Raw genomic sequence first — 22,531 nt, 5'->3', positions numbered from 1 at the left:
GTCATAATACTCCAGCCCATGCTTACGAACTTGCTGCTACAATACTTTGTCCTCCAATCAGTCCACTACCTTCATAATACCATTCCCTCCAAGCGGCATAAGCGTCGGACAAGTAGTGAAGAAGATATGAGCAAAATATCAAATCTGCCTATAGCCGGAAATGCAACTAAACTGCCTGATAATGAAGCCAATAAGAAAGAATTTCAAAGGCCAAACCCCAAGGGAATGACGTCTAGAATGTTACAAGAGAGGATAGACGTCCTCAAATGCCAAGAACAAAGCTGCAACTCACACACCAATTTCTTCTCATATTCAACCTATCTAATGAAGTTACAAATGCTTCCTTTTATTCTATTCCCACGGGTCCGCTCAACTCATATGGGCAATGTGGGATAAAGATGTGTAATATAAAACATATATTAAAATACCCCTTATGTCTCCCTTGGGTACACATCACCATAAAATAAATATTAAAGTAACACTTTAATATTTTACAATTAAATTAGACGTTACTTTAATAAAACTTCAGGCATTAAAATGTATTAGCAATCGGACTCCAAATAATGCGAGTGATAGCTCATCGGAAAGCTCTCACTGAGGAGTATCGAATCCAATCACCAAAATTGACCTGCACTGTGTCCTGCCGACTTACTAAAAATAGTAAGTATGCCTGAAACTGAGTAAATCAACTTCGTTTTGCCCCAAACTGGAAATGACTAGGCCAAAACACTCCAAGATCCCATTAAACCCTTCGTTAGCCCTCGGGACCATGTAGAACAAGGCTAACGCACACACACTTGGTCAACTGCTAAAATGGGGACATTACAGTCCGCCCCCCTTGAAATTGCTTGTCCTCAAGCAATCTCAATCCAGCCTGCTGAATAACCTGCTCACTCTCCCATGTAGAATCTTCCTCTGGCAGATCTTTCCATCTGACCAAATACTCCTTCACTATCCTATTTCTAAGCTTCCTCTCTCTAGTATCCAGAATAGCCTCAGGTACTAACACAAGCTTCCCCTCCTCATCCAAAGGGGGTAAATCTGCAGAAGGCACTACACTCTGACCAATGGCTTTCTTAAGCCTAGACACATGAAACACATTGTGCACTCGATTGCCCTCTGGAAGCTCAAGCTCATAGGCGACTTTGCCCACTTTGCGAATCACCCTGTAGGGACCATAAAATCTAGGTTTCAACTTTTCAGCTCCGCTCTTCTTGAGCGATGACTGTCTATATGGTTGTAGCCTCAAGTAAACCATATCCCCTACCTCGAAACTGCGCTCTATTCGGTGCTGATCAGCATACAATTTCTGTTGATTCTGGGCTTGTTGTATATTCTCTTTGAGCACTTTCAGGATGTCCTGACTATCTTGCAATAAGTTTTTGGCTTTGGGCACTCTACTGTCCCCCAAAACTAAATCCATGAAGCTAGGTGCTTCATAACCATAGAGTGCCATGAAAGGAGTCATCTTGATGGACATATGATAAGTGGTGTTATAACAATACTCGCCCATATGCAACCATCTGATCCAAGCCTTTTGTTGTGTAGTTACATAGTTCCTCAAATATCCTTCCGCCCATTTATTCACAATCTCTGTTTGCCCATCTGTTTGCGGATGATAACTAGTGCTAGGTGTAAGATCTGTACCACACAACCTAAACAACTCTTGCCAAAAAAACACTCATTAACTTACTATCCCGATCGCTGACAATGAATCTGGGCAACCCATGTAACCTGAATATCTCTTTAAAGAAAAGATCTGCCACCTGTGCTGCTGTGTAAGTGGACGAAATAGCAATGAAGTGAGCAAACTTCGTCAAGCGGTCCACCACCACATAGATGCAATCCCTTCCCTGCACTCGTGGTAAACCAGTGATGAAGTCCATCGAAATACTTTCCCATTTCCTATCAAGAATGGGCAAGGGTTGTAATAAACCTGCAGGAAATGTGTGTTCTCCCTTATTCTGTTGACAAACCACACACTCCCTGACATACCTCTGAACATCATCCTTGAGCCCTTTCCATGAAAACCGCTCTCAGATCTGCCTGTAGGTCTTGAAGACCCCCGGATGTCCAGCTGTGGGTGCATCATGAAATGCCTTCAGTATCGCCTCTCTCAAATGTGATGACGAAATCAAATAAACCCTGTCCTGAACTCTGATCAATCCATCTATCACCTCATAGCGATCATCCTGTATGGTACCTGAAATCAATCCAGAAGCCCAAGCATCTCCGACATACTCTGCTATAATCCGATCTCTCCAATCTCCTGAAATCTCTGCCAGAGCACATAAGTGAGGTCTCCGAGATAAGTCATCAGCCACCACATTTTTCTTACCTTTGACAAACTCTATGTCAAAGTCATAAGCCTGCAATTTAGTCACCCATTTTTGTTGCCGGTCATTAAGATCACGCTGGCTCATGAAGTATTTAATACTGTTGTGATCAGTCTTGATCACAAAACGTCCACCTACCAAATATGATCGAAATTTGGCCAATGCATGCATTATGGCCAACATCTCCCGGTCATAGACAGAATAACTTTTCTCAACTCCTCGGAGCTTCCTACTCTCGAATGCAATGGGATGCTTCTCCTGCATCAATACTGCTCCAATCCCATCACCTGATGCATCACAATGAAGCTCAAAAGGCTTCGTGAAATCCGGTAGAGCTAGAACTGGACATGAAGACATTACCTGCTTGAAATGGTCAAAACACCTCTGTGCTGCCCCTGTCCACACGAAGGCTCCTTTCCTGGTAAGATCTGTCAAGGGTGTAGCAATTTGTGAGAATCCCTTAACAAACCTCCTATAAAAACCACATAAACCAAAGAATCCCTTAAGCTGTGTAAGGTTTGTGGGAGTAGGTCATTCTACAATAGCTCTAATCTTTTCGGGATCAACCCGAACGCCATCTGCACTAATGATATGCCCCAGGTAAAGGAGCTCAGTCATGCCAAACTCACATTTAGATTCCTTGGCATACAATGACTCTCTCTCCAGAATAGATAACACCTCCTCTAGATGATGTAAGTGCTCCTCCCAGGTCTTACTGAAGACCAAGATGTCATCAAAGAAGATCAAGACAATTCTCCTCAGCTGCTTCCTGAATACCTGGTTCATACAACTTTGAAATGTAGCAGGTGCATTAGTTAGACCAAATGGCATAACCATGAACTCAAAGTGGCCATAGTGACATCGGAAGGCTGTTTTCTCAATGTCCTTTGCTCTCCTCCTGATCTGATGGTATCCGGATCGCAAATCAATTTTGGTGAAGAAGCATGCCCCATGCAACTCATCAATCAGCTCATCAATCCTAGGAATGGGATACCTGTTTTTAATTGTTTTCTTATTCAGTGCCCTGTAATCGATGCACATGCGCATCGTCCCATCCTTCTTCTTTACCAATACTACTGCTGAAGCAAAAGGGCTCTTACTGGGCCTGATATGCCCCATCTCCAACAAATCCTTAATCGCCTTCTCTATCTCATCCTTGTGTTTCTTAGGATGACGATAGGGAGTAATCATAACTGGTTTGGCTCCCTCCTCGAGCTCAATAACATGTTCCATCCCTCTGTCAGGAGGAACTCCATGAGGAATATCGCTAAATACTTTAGCGTGTCTATCAAGTATCTTCTGGACATCTAGTGGATGACTCTTTTCTTGTGGCTCTGGTGAAGTTGGCATAATGTGGCACTCTGCCGCCCACTCTATGTCATCATGACGAAAAAGTCTCTGCATTCTCCTCAAGGACACTACTCTGCAACCTCCATCTAAAAGCCCTCTAAGTACCACAGTTCTGCCCTCATGCTGGAATCTCATCTCTAATTTCGCTAGATTGAGTGTGAACTCAACTAGTGAAGCCATCCATGTCATGCCGAGGATGACATCATAATCTCCCATGTCCACAACATAGAACTCATCCTCCAACTCGTAGCCATCTCCAAACCTGATGCGAAGATTAGATATCTTCCGAGTGCATAATAACTTATCACCGTTAGCCACCATGACTCTAAACCCATCATGCTCCTCTGTCTGTAACCCTCTCCTGGCTACCAACTGTGCATCTATGAAGTTATGTGTAGCCCCAGTGTCAATAAGAGATATCACTTTCTGCCCCTGGATAGTACCCCTGACCTTAAATGTGATTGCCTTTTGGGCCCCTGTCAAGCGTGCCAACGATCTATCATCCTTAGGAATGTTGCTCTCCTCTATAGTGTTACCCTCATCTGAATCGGAGTGCTGATCCTCCCCTTCTGACTCTGACTCTTCTGCTGAAAAATACTCCATTTGATTTGCCTTAGCCTTGAGAGAACATTTATGAGATAAGTCCCAAGGCTCTCTACAATGGAAGCACAGCTTCTTCTTTCGAAGTTCATTCAAGGTTTCATTGTCTAGTCCTTTTGATCCTTCTTTGGGTTTGCTATACTCTTTCTGAAATGATTTTTTGTCTTTGTCCTTGCGGTAGGAAGAATCTGTTGAAGGGTTTTTTCCTTTGTATACCGAAGGGGCTAAATCTCGTGTCTTTTTAGTTGCTTCAACTAACGTGAGTGAATCATGTCCCTTCACCCAACCTCGTAATGGATCAGCAAGACCATCACAAAATAACACCACCAATCTCCTAGGAGAGATATCAGTAACAAGTACAGACAAGCGCTGAAACTCGGCAATGTAAGCATCCACAGAACCTGACTGTTTTAACTGTGCTAGCTCCTTGAAATGTAACTCGGGATCCTTAGTGTCAAATCTCCCAATCAATGTTTCGGTGAATTCCTCATAGGATGTAATCTGATTATGCCCCAAAGTCACCATGCCATGATGCCACCATTCATGTGCAATGCCATCCAAGTGCATAGCCGCATACTTGATAGCCTCCTCCTCAGGCATAGGATTTAGCTGCAAGTATGTATCTACCTTCTGCACCCAAGCTCGTGCAGTCATCTTCCCTGAAGCATCATAATAAGGTAAAGAAAGTTTTCCAACTTTCTTCCTCAGCTCAAAGTTTTGATTCCTCCCTCCTGCTTTAGGCATGTGTCTCATCCTCAAGTCCATATAATCTCTAAGAGAAATATCCGCCTGAAACTCTGGCCCACTAGCCTCCCAGTCCCTCCTGAACTGATCCTGTAACTCGGTAATCTGCGGTTCGTTTACTGGATGAACCGGATCTCTGGGTGGAAAAGTGGGTAGAAGAGGTCTCGAGCTCGCAGTCCGTGCTGGGCATGCAACGTGTCTAAAGTTATCAGCCTCATTCCCATTGTTGCCGTGTCCATTATTACCATTAATGTTATTCTCAGGACCATTGTTGTTGCCTTGGCCTTCATGGTTATTGTTTCCCCCGTTGTTATTGTTTCCCTCGTTGTTATTGTTTCTGTTGTTGGCATCACCTGGATTAATATTGACACCCATCTGTCTAGCCATGAGCTGCAACATCATGTCCATTCGCCTATTCTGCTCCTGCTGCATACGCTACCCCTGCTCTAATGTATCCAGTAACTGTCGGAACAGTACCTCCCCCTGATCTGGACCAGCATTTCTGCCTCCGCCTAATCCTATATTCCTGTCATCTCGATCACCCATATTATTGTCCTGATCACAGAATATCTCCTTTGTGTCTGTATGGTTGAATTCAATGTCCCCCTGCACGGATGTACTAGACTGTTTGCTTTGCAAGTCTGAAATCCTATTTTGTCTTGCTCTGGTATCGCGGAAATTATAAGACCCCTGTCGCATGCTCAAACATAAATGCTTAGCCTGTGTTTTTTACTTACTTTTTCCCTCTATCCGGCTGTTCCAAATTCCCTATAAGACCTCCACAGGATGGCAGGACTTATAGCTCTGATACCACTGTAATGGGCACCCCTGAATGTCCCAAAAACTAAACCAAATTTCTGAAAGGAATTATGTCAAACAGTTTGCATTCAACTTCTTAAAACCCCTTATAACTCTGGAAATCAAACGTTTATTTGTTTGTTGTGTTTCGTGCATGGAATTGGTATCATACAACATAAACAAGAAAGAAACTACAACAATATGCAAAGTGGAAATGAACTGCTGCTAATAAAATGTTATTTTCAAAATTCATAAAACCAAATACATGGCAGATTTATCAACTCACTAATTACTTCAGCAATATTGTCATAATACTCCAGCCCATGCTTACGAACTTGCTGCTACAATACTTTGTCCTCCAATCAGTCCACTACCTTCATAATACCATTCCCTCCAAGCGGCATAAGCGTCGGACAAGTAGTGAAGAAGATATGAGCAAAATATCAAATCTGCCTGTAGCCGGAAATGCAACTAAACTGCCTGATAATGAAGCCAATAAGAAAGAATTCCAAAAGCCAAACCCCAAGGGAATGACGTCTAGAATGTTACAAGAGAGGATAGACGTCCTCAAATGCCAAGAACAAAGCTGCAACTCACACACCAATTTCTTCTCATATTCAACCTATCTAATGAAGTTACAAATGCTTCCTTTTATTCTATTCCCACGGGTCCGCTCAACTCATATGGGCAATGTGGGATAAAGATGTGTAATATAAAACATATATTAAAATACCCCTTATGTCTCCCTTGGGTACACATCACCATAAAATAAATATTAAAGTAACACTTTAATATTTTACAATTAAATTAGACGTTACTTTAATAAAACTTCAGGCATTAAAATGTATTAGCAATCCGACTCCGAATAATGCGAGTGATAGCTCATCGGAAAGCTCTCACTGAGGAGTATCGAATCCAATCACCAAAATTGACCTACACTGTGTCCTGCCGACTTACTAAAAATAGTAAGTATGCCTGAAACTGAGTAAATCAACTTCGTTTTGGCCCAAACTGGAAATGACTAGGCCAAAACACTCCAAGATCCCATTAAACCCTTCGTTAGCCCTCGGGACCATGTAGAACAAGGCTAACGCACACACACTTGGTCAACTGCTAAAATGGGGACATTACACTTTGTGAGCCTTGAGAAGACAAAAAAGGCGGCCATTATCACTGATTGGGTAGATGAATGAACCAAGTGGCGGGAGGAGTGGAACTGCATTGAATAAGCATGGAGAACACTCAAAAGTGGCTGCAAGCGATCAAAAGGATCTGATTTGCCATTAAAGAGTTGCTTCTTTCCTTCTCGACATGCCAAGTCAGCCATGTCACCAAGTTAGAAGGAGTCAACCATCTGAACTCGCCACGTGACCCAATGCCCTTAAAGTATCCTGCCATCTCATTCAACTGTTATCTTTATATTGACCTACTGACTACCTCTGATCATGGCTTCGCAGCCTAAAATCCTCTCTAACTGCATGGCCCTGTGAAACCGCAACTGCGAAATTATATTCATTGACATTAATCCTATCACTATTTGATTTACAAAAGAGAAATGTGGGATGTTATGTAGAAGGGACCTGTATAAATCCAAGCAATGGATTTTTGTCTCAAGATAGGGTAGGGTTCATTGCCTTGAGTGCCTTGCAGGCAAAATCCCAAGGACGGCTTAAGGGCTTGGGTTTGTAAACTTTGAGAGAATCTAATACATACTGGTATCTCGGCAATTTGGATAACATAGACCGCTTCCATTATTAAGCTGAATGGTAATAAGATTGGATATGAGACTAAATCTTCACAAGATAAGTAAATTCCAACGTGGGTATGGATATGTATTTACAATGCCTTGGGGGAAATTCCCGAGATGGGTACAAAGATATAGTCCCCATGCTTTGAGGAAGCCTACTTGTAGATTGGTGTCAATTGGTGTCAAGCTCCCCATACTTAAATATGTCAACTCTCGAATGTATTATAAACTATTCATTGTTTCTAATTTTCTTGAATGGAATTGTTATAGATGATTTGTACTGTTTGTTAAACATTGAAAATTGATAACCTCCTAGTTGGGGACACTACAATCTATCATTAACATCTACATAATAAACTGTAGACTTTCTGCAATGATACTAATATTTTGGTTAGGAAAGCTATCAATCACATCAATCTGTATGAATTTATGAAACTTAGTATCATTGAGGATGCCAAATCAAATAATGTTTACAACCTCCAACACTCAATACTCAAAACTTCTTTTCAATATTTACCTTAATTTTTGGGACATAGGGATGTGGGGACAATTGATGCATTTTCAAAGATGGTAAAAAAGTTGCTGGATTTATGGGATAGAAGGAAAATGATTACTTATCAAACTAATAGATGAAAACTATATTACAACTAATAAAATTACAAAAAAAATAGAAATAAGATGAAACTAACTAGCATAAAGCATTGTGATATTGTTAGCAGTACTCAACTATATAGTTTTTCAGTCACACTCATTGAACAGTGTTTTCATGAGTAGTGGCTCACAGAAACCTATCTCTCATGAGAATGAATGGAACACTTACCACTCATTGCATCTAGGTGATGCTCATAGAGATCAAGCACCGAGACTTTGCGGGAGGTCACTGTTGACCATTTTGCAACCCACCCCCCCCCCCCCCCCCCCCGGTTTTACAAATATTGCCAGATCTTATGAAAACTAGGGTGGTAGCCTTGATTCACATCCTTTTGACCATTCACTTATTGCCATGCAAGATCATAGGGATATGTAAAACTTTGATTTCCCCCTTATATCCCTAAATCTTTTATTTCACAGGATATAACCTTAAGAAAATCCAAGTTGTGACCATGCAACTGCCTTTTATTGCCTTGTCGCTATGGTTTATGCCTTAACCTTTAGTTGGACCGCGAAGGTGTGACACAGTTAAGTCCACAGTCATCTTGGCTTTGCAGCGTTTCATGCTAGCATCTAGTTCCGGGTTGCGATGGAGCAATTAACCTTCAGTCACATCGTCACAGGGCCATAAATAGTTCATTGAATGAGGGATGACCAATTCAACCGATATGCACTCCATTGAAGATCCTCAAAGTTTTAAGTCACGACCACATGAAAGGTAAACAGGCTCAGTCAATTCAATTCATTGCATCGTCGTGGATGATTAAGCTTAACTCAAAGTCAGGGCAGCAAAGTGGTGACCCTCTTGTTCGCAGCGTCACTGGGAGTTAATGCTAAACCTTGCTTAGAGTGGCGAAGTCACAATCTCTCCTTTTTCGCACAGTTGTAAGAGGTTATGGACTGACCATGGTTTAGGCTGAAAACCAGCGATTCCATGTTGTACGTGTGTACGCAGGGTTATATGTTGAACCATGGGTTATGGTTGTGACTTGGCGAAAGCTTTTAGCCGCTTTGTAGCATGGTTAAATTGCTAACCCGTAGTCATGGTAGCGAAGCTGCGAAAACTTATAGATCACACAGTCACAAGGTTAAACATCAAAGTTAAAAGTTAAGTAACGACTGGGCAATGGCGGTCAATCTAATAGACAGTTGCACTGTCGCAGGAGTTAGTGGAGAAGAGCAGATGGCAGCCATGGAGCGGTGATCAAAAGTAAGGATAGTCGCAAGTTATCAAGTTGCAGTCAAATCTTAAGTCGTGACTGTGCGAATGGTGATGCTAGCAATTAAGTTCTCATGGATCGCATGGTCTCGAACATTTTATGCCAGCCAGGAAATAAGTTGCAAAAGGGCAACTAGGGCAAAGCAATTGATGTCGTAGGGTCGCAACAGTTAAGAAGCAAACATGATTTCAAGCTGTGACGCAGTGATCAGGCATAGAACAAGGGCAGTTGCAGTTTCGCAGGGCCATGCAATTAGAGAGGATTTTAGGCTGCGAAGCCACGATCAGAGGTGGTCAGTAGGTCAATACAAAGATAACAGTTGAATGAGATGGCAAGATACTTTAAGGGCATTGGGTCACGTGGCGAGTTCAGATGGTTGACTCCTTCTGACTTGGTGACATGGCTGACTTGGCATGTCGAGAAGCAAAGAAGCAACTCTTTAATGGCAAATCAGATCCTTTTGATCGCTTGCAGCCGCTTTTGAGTGTTCTCCATGCTTATTCAATGCAGTTCCACTCCTCCCGCCACCTGGTTCATTCATCTACCCAATCAATGATAATGGCCGCCTTTTTTGTCTTCTCAAGGCTCACAAAGATCAGATTTCTTGCATTTGGATATGTACCCTGATCAAGTGTTCCCCAAATTTGTAGTGATTGTTCTCTACGACTTTAATGGTAGTAGTTGAGCTTTTCCTTAGGGAAAAAGTTTTCTTAGTTATGCTTGAACTATACAAGCAAGTTTTGTAACTCTTCAAGCAAGTTGCTTGAACTATACAAGCAAGGCACTCAACGCAATGAACCCTAACCTATCTTGGGACAAAAATCCATTGCTTGGATTTATACAGGTCCCTTCTACATAACATCCCACATTTCTCTTTTGTAAATCAAATAGTGATAGGATTAATGTCAATGAATATAATTTCTGTATACAATTATATATGTTTAACTTATTTATCTTGAATAAATATATATATCAACCATGTGCGTTCATCTATTAACAGGGCGTTTCAGGTTTCTATACATACCTCTTATAGAATTGTATACATATTTGTATTACCATAACTAGTATTCTGCCTTTTGTACTGATTATGTCCGGCTGATAATAGAGTATAGATATATACTTATTTATATATACTGTATTATTGCTAAAGCAATACTCCACTGTTCTGTATTGACCAATGTTTCTTGCTCTTAAGCCATGCCCACAATTGAATGGTGAGACTGACTTATATCAGCTATTGTAAATGAAGCAACACATCTAATGCCCTTTGGATGATCGCTAGTGACTTTTCTTAACTAATTTCAATCGTAATCCGATCCTGTGTTTTGATTTGACCCGGTGTTGTTGTGTATATCCAATGTAGTCATTGACATTTGTATTGATAGTATTACTTAATATGCCTTTAATACTTATCATGCTACCCCTTAATCAGTTTGGGTATTACTTATCTCTGCAAGAGAATGCTTTTGTAGTATGTAATAATTGTTATTGTATTAATATCATAGTCAGCTATCTGTACCATTATTATTATCCTTCTTATAACCCCAACTGTAATTGTAATGACACTTCTCACTAGCATGTGAACAACATATGCTTCCTCTTAAGTTGATAGTCTTAGTGCCCTGTCAACATATTTGTGATTCATCGTGTTTGCCTCAATTTGACTGATCAGTTATGGATTAATATATAAACTCTTATCGACTATTTCCCTTAGTAACCTTATAAGAGTCACTTAGAATTACATAATAAGTTATATTTGTATTATATTTACTTCACTCAGTCCATTTTTGTTCATCTTAGAATTATATTAACATTATCTAGAATGTGTTTTTATTTATAAGAAAGAATATCATTGATTAACATTGAATAATGTTTACCATTCTTGACTATTTATTATTCATTAATAATATTATTTCATTATTTACTAGCAATGATGAATGTTATCAATATTATTTAACAATAAACCTTATTTCAACAATGGGTCATCACTGTCCTACCCTCCCCATAATTGCTGGTCTTCAAGCAATGTTCGTTTTATACAAGTCTTTCATTGTGAGTAGTTGCACAACTCTAATTAGTCTACACATTCATATCTTTGTTTAATGTCCCCATTTTTGTCAGCATTGGAATTTCAGAGATTAGCCTATTGTTGTGATCCTTGTAAGTTAATTATTGCGGATAGGGGTTCTTTTGAGGCAGTGGCTTGGCTTGGAGGGTCTGGTCTTCTCCACAATTCCGTAAGTTACAGGTTCGTCTTCATTTGGCTCAAATTAGACTTTGTTTGGGCTTAGTTTTATGTGCTTACTATTTGTGGTAAGTCAGTTGTTGATTGACATGGATCCTTTCTATTTTTGGAAAGTGCATTTGGTCACATGAAGAAATAATAGGTATAGCTCCTACTTCAGATGGCATATTTAAATGAAGAGTATTTTGAGAGTTATTATAGTTTTAATGGCCAAATTATTATTAAATCATTAAATGGCTTATTATAAAGTTATAATTTAACTTTATAATTTCACTTAAATTGAGGGTTGAGCCATCACTGGAAGGGGCCATTTATTTAATTAGTCATAAGCCAAGTATTAAATAAAAAAGGGCAAGAAATCGTTATTCATTAAAAGAATCTAATAGAAGCTTCTAATTAATGTCTTGAGTGGAATTTCATTTGGGAAACAAGTAATTTTTGGCTAAGTCAAAAGGCACGAATTCGAATTCAAATTCATCGATCATAAAATTCAAATGAAATTTGACAAGGGTAAAAATTCAGCAAAAAAAAATGAAAATTAAGTTTTAGTTATATATATTTATGTATTTTGATATATTAGTAGTATATCCACAAAATTGTCAAAATAGTTATACATTGCTAAATAATGTAACTACATAACTCAATATCAATTTAAAATAAAATACTATTATATTAAATATCATAAAATTTGGATGAAATTCGAAAAGAGTAAAACTTTGTGGAAATCTGAATCTCACGGATGAAATTCAACGAATCTTGTGACTTAGGTTTTTGGAGATTATAATTATGGGATCATTGTCAAAGGAAAGGCATAAGATCATTTGTTAACCTTATTTTGCTTTTGTTGTCTTTGTGACACTTTTGAACTCTAGGGTTTCTTTGCCCTTGCTAAAGTATAATGTCATGTCCCCATATTTATAAGATTTAATGATAAATAAATTAATAATAAAATAAATAATACTAAAGTATAATATAATGCATTATTATTATAATAAATATAATAAAGGAGAACAATATTAGAATATAAAAATAAGATATGTGTGTGTGTAATATAAATATAATTATAGTTATAGTTATAATAAATATAATATTATATTTATAACTAAATAATGAATTTGAAATATGATCATAAACAATTATAACAAATAAATGGATAATAATATAAGTATTGAATCTTACATCATTATAAATATATTATCATAGGCTAGAATAATTAAAGACTAAGAGAGAGGTCTAATAGACTCTATTATTGTATTTCCGTAATTAACTGTGATACGTCACTGAAGGGAATCATTGTTATGCAGCGTTATAAGGGATACACTCTAATAAAAGACACATCTATTCACTGCATTGTTTCAATCATGATTCGCAGGTATAATATGAGGGTCAATTCACTATCGCAAGGGCATTGAAGATTCTCATCATTTTTGGAAGTTCACTTTCTATTGTGGCAGACCATTATAGCATACATCAACGCAGAGAAGGGAGAATAGGTGTAGGAAGCCAATGAGGAGTATGCCGCCTATGAGGTAGGAATAATTAATAATGAAGAGTCAAAAAGTCGAATGTGCAGATTTTATCTTATGTGGAAACTAAATAATAGGAAAGGCCTACGCACAAAGAGGGGATATTGAACTCAGCACTGACGTGATTGAATAGTCAACAAATAACAGAAGTAATCAACGTGTATTCAATTTACATTCAATAACCAGCATCACTAAGGTAGGCAGGAAACCATTTTTTCAATCCAATATCGAATCTATCAACAATAATTGGTAATGAGAGAATCAAAATTGACTCATCCAAAGATGGAATAAGGCACAAGATATCTATCGACGATTTGGAAAGAAAGAAGAACACAATCATATTAATGAGTCTACATAATAACATGTAACTAAATTAGAATTGCCTGCTCTCTATACATAGAAAGTCACCCGAGTTATAGAATCATCCAGTCATTGAGGACTGTAAAGAGAGATTGCAAGGGGTTGTATCTACCATGCATGCCTGCAAACCATATATTGAATATAGAATTCCAATCTCAAGTCAAGGAAGTGAACATAAGGAGTTTAAGATAATGTTATATCTCACAATTGAGAAATCTATCATTATTATCTTGTTGTCGGGTCTTCTGTTTGCTGGGCGTTCTTATCTCTGATTTTTGGGGCGTTCGCATCTGAATTTGTGCAAGGGTAGTCAGTGCTCTCTGGACGCCCAGTCTCTTGGTATTTGGTGTGGCTTTCTCTTCAATATTAGTTCTGAAACGGATGCCTAAACCTCTGCTTATAGGCGGCAATTAATCTGCAATAAATCAGTGCACAGTTGCGTGAATGTGAACGCCATCATTCTCTGAAAATATGCAAGTTCCCAATGAACTTCCCGAGACGGGGACGTCCCCATCCCCGAAACGCTGACTTTTTTGGGGACCCTTGTCCCCAGGGAACATAGTTCTGTACCTATTTCGAGAATTTCCCTCAAGGCTTTGGAAATGTATACCTTTACCCATCTTGGAATTTACCTATCTTGTGTGGATTTACTCTCATATCCAATCTTATTACGATTCAGTCAAATGACAAAAGGAGTCAGTGTATTGCAGGTTGCGTAGATATCAACTTGCAATGGATTCCCTTCAAAGTTTACAGATCCAAGCCCTTAAGCCTTTTTTTTGATTATTTGCCTACAAGGCACTCAGGATTGTTGATCCCTACCCTATCTTGGAAAGAAGGTCCAATGCTTGGGTTTATACAAGCCCCTCCAAGCCCCTCCTTAATTACATCCCAGACTTCTCTTCTGTAAATCATATAGTAATATGATTCATAGTTTAAAATTTTGGCGAAATATCGCTAATCTCATGAAATTTTGCAAAGCATAGACCTCATCGAGTATATCATGCAATGAATTGGCAACGAGAAATCGTGGCAACTATTTTGGAATATATTGTGCTAAAAGCAAAAAATCACAGGTAGATATCCTTGAAAAGTCGTTAGGGCAAACGATTTCAATTTAATATTATGTTAAAAATATACGCGACCTCATCTCTCGACTCTCATTTATCTACTTCGCAACCTAATCTCCCAACTCTTATTTGTCTGCATTCGAAACTTACTCCCTCAATTCAAGTTAGCATCCAATGACAAGTAAGAGATCCTTTGAGTTGGCATTCGACAACACTAGCATCACAGAATAAATTTGTTTGCCTGATTTACAATTTTTCCCACTTTCCAAGTATGTTCAGTAGTATTTTGTAATGTTTTTTTAAAAAAATTAATATATTTTGTTATTAATTTGTGTAGAATTTAATTTATTTTGTAACAGTAAAATCAAAATATATATTGTTTGGGTAAATAATTAAAAATTAAAAATACATAAATAGAATGTATTTTAATTTTTTAAATTTTCTGTAATAGTATTTTATTATATATATAATTTAACAATTACTAGATATTGTACTGTAATTTGAATTTACCGTATTTTAAATTTACTATAATACTAAATTACTAATAACTTTGATTAATATATAGTGGATATTTCAAATCATTTTATGTGCTACAAAGTTCGGTGTGTGTGTGCAATTTTAAGAATATTTTAAGAAATTATATATTTTGCCGAAACCGAATTTTTCAACTATGATATTAGGATTGATGAATATAATTTTTGTATACAATTATAAATATTTGACTTTTATATATATATTATGTTTGTTCATCTATTAACAGGAGTTTCTGGTTTCTTATTTCTTTACATTCCTGTTATAGAATTGATAAATATTTATATTACTATAACTGGTATTCTGCCTTTTGTACTGATTATGCCTGACTGATAGTATAGAATCTAGATATATACTCATTTATAAATACTATAGTATTGCTGAATCAATATTCCACTGTTTTGTATTTTCCAATGTTTCTTCCTCTTAAGCCATGCCCCCAGTTGAATTATGAGACTGCCTTATATATCACCTATCATGAATGAAGGAACACGTCTAATGCCCTTTGGGTGATTGCCGTGACTTCTCCTAACTAATTTCAATCATTATCCAATCCCATGTTTTGATTTGACCGGCTGTCGCTTTGCATATCTGACATAGTCATTAACATTTGTATTAATAGTATTACTTAATATGCCTTAAATATTTATCATGCTACCCCTTTATCAGTTTGGGTATTACTTATCTCCATAAACGAATGCTTCTGTAGTATGAAATTATTGTTGTTGTATTAATATCATAGTCAGCTATCTCTACCATTATTATTATCCTTCTTATAGCCCCCAATTGTACGTGTAACAATACTTCTTGCTGGCATGTGAATAACATATGCTTCCTCTTAAGTTAATAGACTTAGTGCCGTGTCAACAAATTTGTCATCCATCGTTTTTGCCTTAATTTGACTGTGATCAGTTATTATGGATTAATATATAAACTATCATCAACTATTTCCCTTAGTCAGTAACCTTGAAGGATTCACTTAGAAGTATATAGTAAGGTATATTAAATAAGTATTGGTATTATGTTTACTTCACTCAGTCCATTTTGTTCATCTTAGAATTATATTAACATTATCTAGAATGTGTTTATATTTATAATAATAATAACATATTGTTATCATTTGATTAACAATTAATATTTTTAACTATTCTTGAATAATTATTATTCATTAGTAGCATTATTTGATTATTTACTAGTAACATTGAATGTTATCAATATTAGAATTCACCTATAAGGTGGCTAAAGTTTATTGAATCTTATTTCAACGAGTCATCATATAGGTCCTCTTGAGAGCATCAAAGACAAATGTGGAATCATATTATTAGGAGCTCCAAGTATCAGAATGTAGCCAATTCATAATCATAGGACAACTTATCGCTTTGGTAGTTTGATTAGAAAGATCGAGAGTAACAATGGTGAAGAGTTGCAGATAAGGGTAGGAACTAGCAAACATTAAGGATAATGCTGTTTTGCCTAACTCTAATTAGTATCAGTCAAATATTGATGTCTATGAACAAGATTTTCTTGTTAAGGTTTTTAATATCTGGAGTACTTTCCTATAATCATCTTAATTAGCAGTCTTTAGAATATTTACTTTTCTTCCTTGTATCAAAACATGTTATCTGTGGATACCCAACAAGAGTTCCTGAAAGTAGTTTTGATTCCTGGAGTATTTCTCATTTGAAGTGACAGTGATTGCAATAAGAGGATCACATGTACTAAAAGAAAATGGGAAGAATATGACATACCAAATCCATATCCAACAGTTGACCACAAGAAATAGCCATTGAAAAGGCCCTTATGTGTTGACCAATCATATCTGCAGCATCCAAGATGATCACATAATCAACGAAAAGCATTTAACGGTTGAAAAAAACTGCAGTATTTGCAGAGCATATTAATATTTAATAAATAATTTTATGAAATGCTTATAAATTTGACTTGGTTCCAAATGGTGAATTCCCCATTTGTACGAACTAATATTCCTGGCATTAAAAGAAAAATATTGGAGCAAGAACAATAAGATGGACATCATAAGAAAAACTTAACATGGATTACATATTTACATGATTGAATATTCAATGCCATTTAAGCAGGTTCCAGTACTTCTCAAAGCATCTTTCAAAAACTCTTAATCATTATTTGACCAAAACTTATGGCAGGGAAAAATAAAATATCTCAGAAATTTGTCAGATGGTTATAATAAATGCTATGTTCAACTGTATCTGGGATGGGGGTAGTAAGAAACGATGGGATGCATTTCCAGGATGGCAAGGGAGGGGTGGACTTGTTTTTGTTACATGGTTGAACATTCAATGACATTTGAACAGGTAACTGTAGTTATCAAAGCATCTGTAAGAAACTCTTAATCATCATTTGAACAAATTATATGGCACTGAAAAATAAAAAATCTCAGCATAATTGTTACAGGGTAAGAAATAATAAATTCTATAATGTTTCTCGGATGGGGACAGCATGTAATGTCCCCCTTTCAAAGGCTTAATTGAAGAAGTACTATTGAACAATAATAAAAAATTATTATTATTAAAAATACTATTTTAATAAGATATCAAATTATTATTGATATAATGACAAGATAAAAATGATATGATTACATAAACTATAATATAATTATAATATATAATTATATTATAATGTGTCTACATTAAGTAACTAAATATATTTATCAAAACTTAAAAATGAAAAGTTTACCTATGATTATAATCTAAATTTAATAGGAAATATTCAAACAAATAATAATGTCATCAAATGATAATATTAAATATGAGATATTAGTCCCATTAATCAATATAAATTCAAAATATGATAATAATCATAATAACAATAATTAATATCATTACCAGATAGCAATTATCATTATCCATGATAATAGATTAACTCCTCAACATATGCTTGAAAGGTGCGTCTCTTCAACATTTAAGATTTGCAAGATATATTATGGGGTTCGGACTCCTTGGAAGGATCATCATGGGAAAAAAAATCAAGTATTCATCCACAGATTTCTGTACCTGCCATCATCTTCTTCAGCACACAAAAATATAGTCACATAAATAGTGACATGCTCTGTGGAAATTTATCATTAAGGAAATTAGAAGTATAACTCTCATTCACAAACCCACGTACAAATCATGAAGTACAGACAATACGCATAAGCGAGGATTATCTAGCAGCAGATGAGGCTTATATGATTCTTGTTGGCAGTTCAAACAGAAAGAAAGGACATTGATCGGAGTCATACCCACGTGAAGGTTACACAAAACAAAGCGTGAAAGTGCAGTCCACCAACATCTGAGTCAACCAAGGGAGAGAAATAAGACATTGCATATTAAGGATCCCATATTCCTGAATCTCATAAAAAGTCAGCAAAGAACTGTTGATGGTAAGGAGATCAAGCATTTCGAAGCAGCAATAAGTTCAAGAGAACAATGGAGAGTCAACAAGAAAGTGTTGGGTCATCACCTAATACGAAGAATATGTCCAACAAACAACTTGGAGGGAATACATACAAACGATCCTAAGAGAGTTGTGATTAAATACGAAGAATATGTCCAACAAACAACTTGGAGGGAATACATACAAACGATCCTAAGAGAGTTGTGATTAAATACATGCAGTGATAATACACGGCAACAATGTCTGGATAGGGAACATCAGATAAAAATGAATTAGGGGCCTGCATACTTAGAAAATGATCAGTCGCTGAAGGTCTTGATTAAGAGGAGAATCAATTATATTACGCCCATCTTATGGATGACATACATGAAATGTGAATATGGAAAGTCACCGAGCATTAAGACGGTGAAATTAAAAAATACAGAACTCACCACTAAGAACTCAGCACAGAGGAAGACATTGGACAGCAGCAATTTAATTAATAGCACTACACATAGGGTTAACCAATTATAATGGATCGATAAGAAGATATTCAATGTTAATAAAATATATGAGTTGTGACATCACCAGTTCAGATTATATCATAACAGTGATTCAGAAAAGGAGGACAGAATAATAATAGAGAGCAGTAGCATGGTCACCATAAGTGAATTCAATCTTATACAACATAGCAGGGATTAGAAGACTGAGAAGCTATTCATATTTATAGAGTTGGACAAACAGAACTGATAGAATAGAGAAACAAGAGAACTAAAAAGGGAATATTGAGAGTTAAATAATATATAATTCTGAAAAAGACCAAAGGCTTAGTCCTTATTTTATCAATTCAGAAGGGGAGGACATTACATGTGTTAATAACAAAGAAGTAATTTATCACAAATGGGGTTTCTTCTATTGTCCAAATACAATTAGAATATAATTTAGTGAAGGATAGTCCCTTGCAATGAGGAATTAATTTTGAACTTGAGACCATAAGAGGGGGGGTCATTACACAGAAAGAAATAAAATAACATATTCCCAGGATGGCAGGGGATGGGAGATATTTTTCCTGAGGGGTAAGTGGGGCAGCATTGAAAATTAAGTAAATTAAAATTATTAAAATTATTATTATATCATCATATTCATTATAGAGCCATATTACATTGGAGATAAATTAAGAATTCACATGAAATTCAATGCACAAATCAGCAAAAGTTTATTGTTTTTATAGTTAGTATACATATATAACAAGTAAAAGCTTAGTTGGAACAATCATCAAGTATTTGGCGAGTTTTTTAAAAAAACTCGCAGAGACAGCAGCCCGCACGCCCAGCAATATAGGGCAAAAAATATTTTTTTTGCAATGCCAGTTGTATTTGTGAGTTCTAGAGGCTTGAGGTGTGGAGAGAAGAAGGCTCGGACGCATTCTTAGGTCATTGCAAGTATTTCAAGGGAGATTTGAGTGGATTTGTAGAGGATTCTAGCCAGTTTTAGAAGAGAAATCTCTTCCTAGGTAGGTTCTTTTTATCATAGTTGGAAAACTTTTACTTTTTATAGTTTTAAAAAATGTTCTATTGTTTTGTTGTTGTTTGTAAATTAATTCAAATCATTTAAGACCATTTTAACTCTATGTTTGAATCATTTGAAAGCCATTCAGCTCTATGTTTGGAAAAAAAAAAATGTAAGATTTTCTAAAACAAACCCTAGTAATTCATTTAGTTTGTTTAGTTCATACTCACAGATCTAACTTCTAAGTTCTAAGTTCTAACTTTCTTTTCTCATTTTTCTAACAATTTTTGTGTAGGGCAGCAGTTAAGCATTAAAAAAGCATGACAAATCCATAGGAAGAGTGGCCACAAACACCATGCCCATCTAGATATATAGTTACTCGGCCTAGAAATGCAAGAGATAAGGCATGGCGGTTTGCCTATGAAGCTCCAAATGATGTTGGGAAGGTTATATGCATTCCATGTGAAAACTTATTTCTGGAGGCATAAACTGCTTCAAATACCACCTTGCGGGCATAAAGAAACATGATTAAAATCCTTGTCTCAAGGTAACTCGAAGAAAAATGATTCATCAATGCCCTACTTGTAGCTGCTAAAGAGAAAAAATTGAATAGGGGGAGGACGAAATTAGCTATGAGGGCAGCCATAGCTGAATCTCACGGAGCTACTTTTGATATGCAAGAAGAAGAAGTACTTGAGAACATATCGAGATCTCTTCGTGGCCCCCAAATCGGCAAACAAAGTGCCTCTTTTGCCAGTTCCACTTCTACATTTCCTAGTTCTTCATTACCATCTGCATCAGGGATAGGGAATTATTTTGTGTCCAAGAACACAGCTGGATCAAAGCCATCATTAGATGGCACTGGATGGAACAAGGAGGTGCATGAGCAAACTGATATTGCAGCAGCTGATTTTTGGTTTTTCAACAATCTCTCAATGTATGTGGTTGATAGTCCCTATTGGTTGAATTTGATGAATGTGATTTCAAGATTAGGCAAAGGGTACAAGCAACCTTCTTGCAAGAATTTGAGTGGAAGGTTAATATTTTACTATTTAGTAATTGTAAATAACTGTGATTAACTTCAGTTCATTGTTATATGTTAAATCTTAATTGTTATTTCCTATTTTTTACTAACACTTTATTACACCTAAATTTTGTAGGTTGCTTGACAATGTAGTTGATAGAGTAAGAGTACTGATAGAAGACCAAAAGAAAGAGTGGAAAAAATATGGCTGCACCATTTTATTTGATGGGTGGACAAATGAAAGAAGTAGAACCATTATTAATTTCTTAGTTGCTTGCAAAGATGATGTGGCGTTTTAGAAATTTGTTGATGCCTCCAACAAAGTGAAAAATGCACACACGTTGGCTTTAATGTTGGAGAATGTTGTCATGGGGGTGGGAGTAGAGAATGAGGTGCAAATCATCACAGATAATGCAGTAGCATATGTAGCAACAAGTAAATTTAATTTTTTATGTTCAATATGAATCATCAATGTAATGCTATGGTATTATTCAATTTAGATTTGATGTAAATATGGAAAGTTTGTAACTAATTATTTATTTTTTATTGATCTTTTAGGTACAATCCTCCAAGAGAGGCATCCCACACTTTTTTGGTCACCTTATGCAAAACATGTCCTTGACCTTCTTTTGGAGGACATAGGAAAGCTTGATTGGGTGAGTCCAGTTGTGGAAGATGCTAGGCGAATCACCAAATATATCTATAATCACCCATGGGTTCTCAATTTGATAAGAAACACCACTAAAGGCAAAGATTTGGTGAGACCCGTTATGACAAGGTTTGCAACAGTGTTCTTTACGTTGCAAAGTATTCTCGACCACATATTAGCTCTGAAACAAATGTTTGTGTGTGCTGATTTGGTTGCTTCACCTTACTCAAATAAGCCCGAAGGAGAGGTTGTGGCACATATGGTCTTTGATGATAGTTTTTTTGTAAAGGCGAAGGAGATTGTGGAGGTAACTTCAAAAATCAAAACATTATTTTTTTAGTTGATTCAAGTTTCATTATTAATTCGTAACTTACTATGTTATTAACTAATTTGTATTTTTCAAATTTCAAATGTAGATGTCTATGCACCTGGTTAGAGTCTTGTGCATATGTGATGAGCAACAATCCCCAATGGGAGGTCTTTATGAGGCCATGGATAAGGCAAAAGAGGCTGTTAGAAATCACTATTATAAGGACAGACTCATATTTGACCCCATTTGAGAAATAATTGATAGGAGGTGGAATAATATGCTCCACCAACTCATTCATGCAGCAGGCTACTTCCTCAACCCCAAATTCAGGTACTATGATTATCCATAAGATTTTACTAAGACTTCATTTTACTTTACTTTTTAAGGTTGTGTAGTAAGACTTGATATCATTTTCCATTTGTTTTAGGGTTAATGATTCCTACTCACATTCTAACGGAGAGGTCATGG

General features: G+C 36.6%; 1 protein-coding gene across 1 annotated transcript in view; it reads right to left on the bottom strand.

Annotated features, from left to right (window-relative positions):
* Positions 1-22,531, bottom strand: part of LOC149566951 (signal peptide peptidase-like 2) — a 266,964-nt gene that overhangs the window by 48,107 nt on the left and 196,326 nt on the right. Inside the window, exon 12 of the mRNA XM_089820167.1 lies at positions 16,927-16,997. Within this exon, the coding sequence (XP_089676293.1) occupies positions 16,927-16,997 (71 nt within the window). The remainder of the gene's footprint in view (positions 1-16,926; positions 16,998-22,531) is intronic.

This window comes from Cupressus sempervirens, chromosome 3, assembly GCF_028749045.1.
Source record: "Cupressus sempervirens isolate cs-2001-9-10 chromosome 3, ASM2874904v1, whole genome shotgun sequence".
NCBI lineage: Eukaryota > Viridiplantae > Streptophyta > Pinopsida > Cupressales > Cupressaceae > Cupressus > Cupressus sempervirens.
Note: the sequence above shows the minus strand (reverse complement) of the source record. Positions and strands in the feature narration are given on the sequence as shown.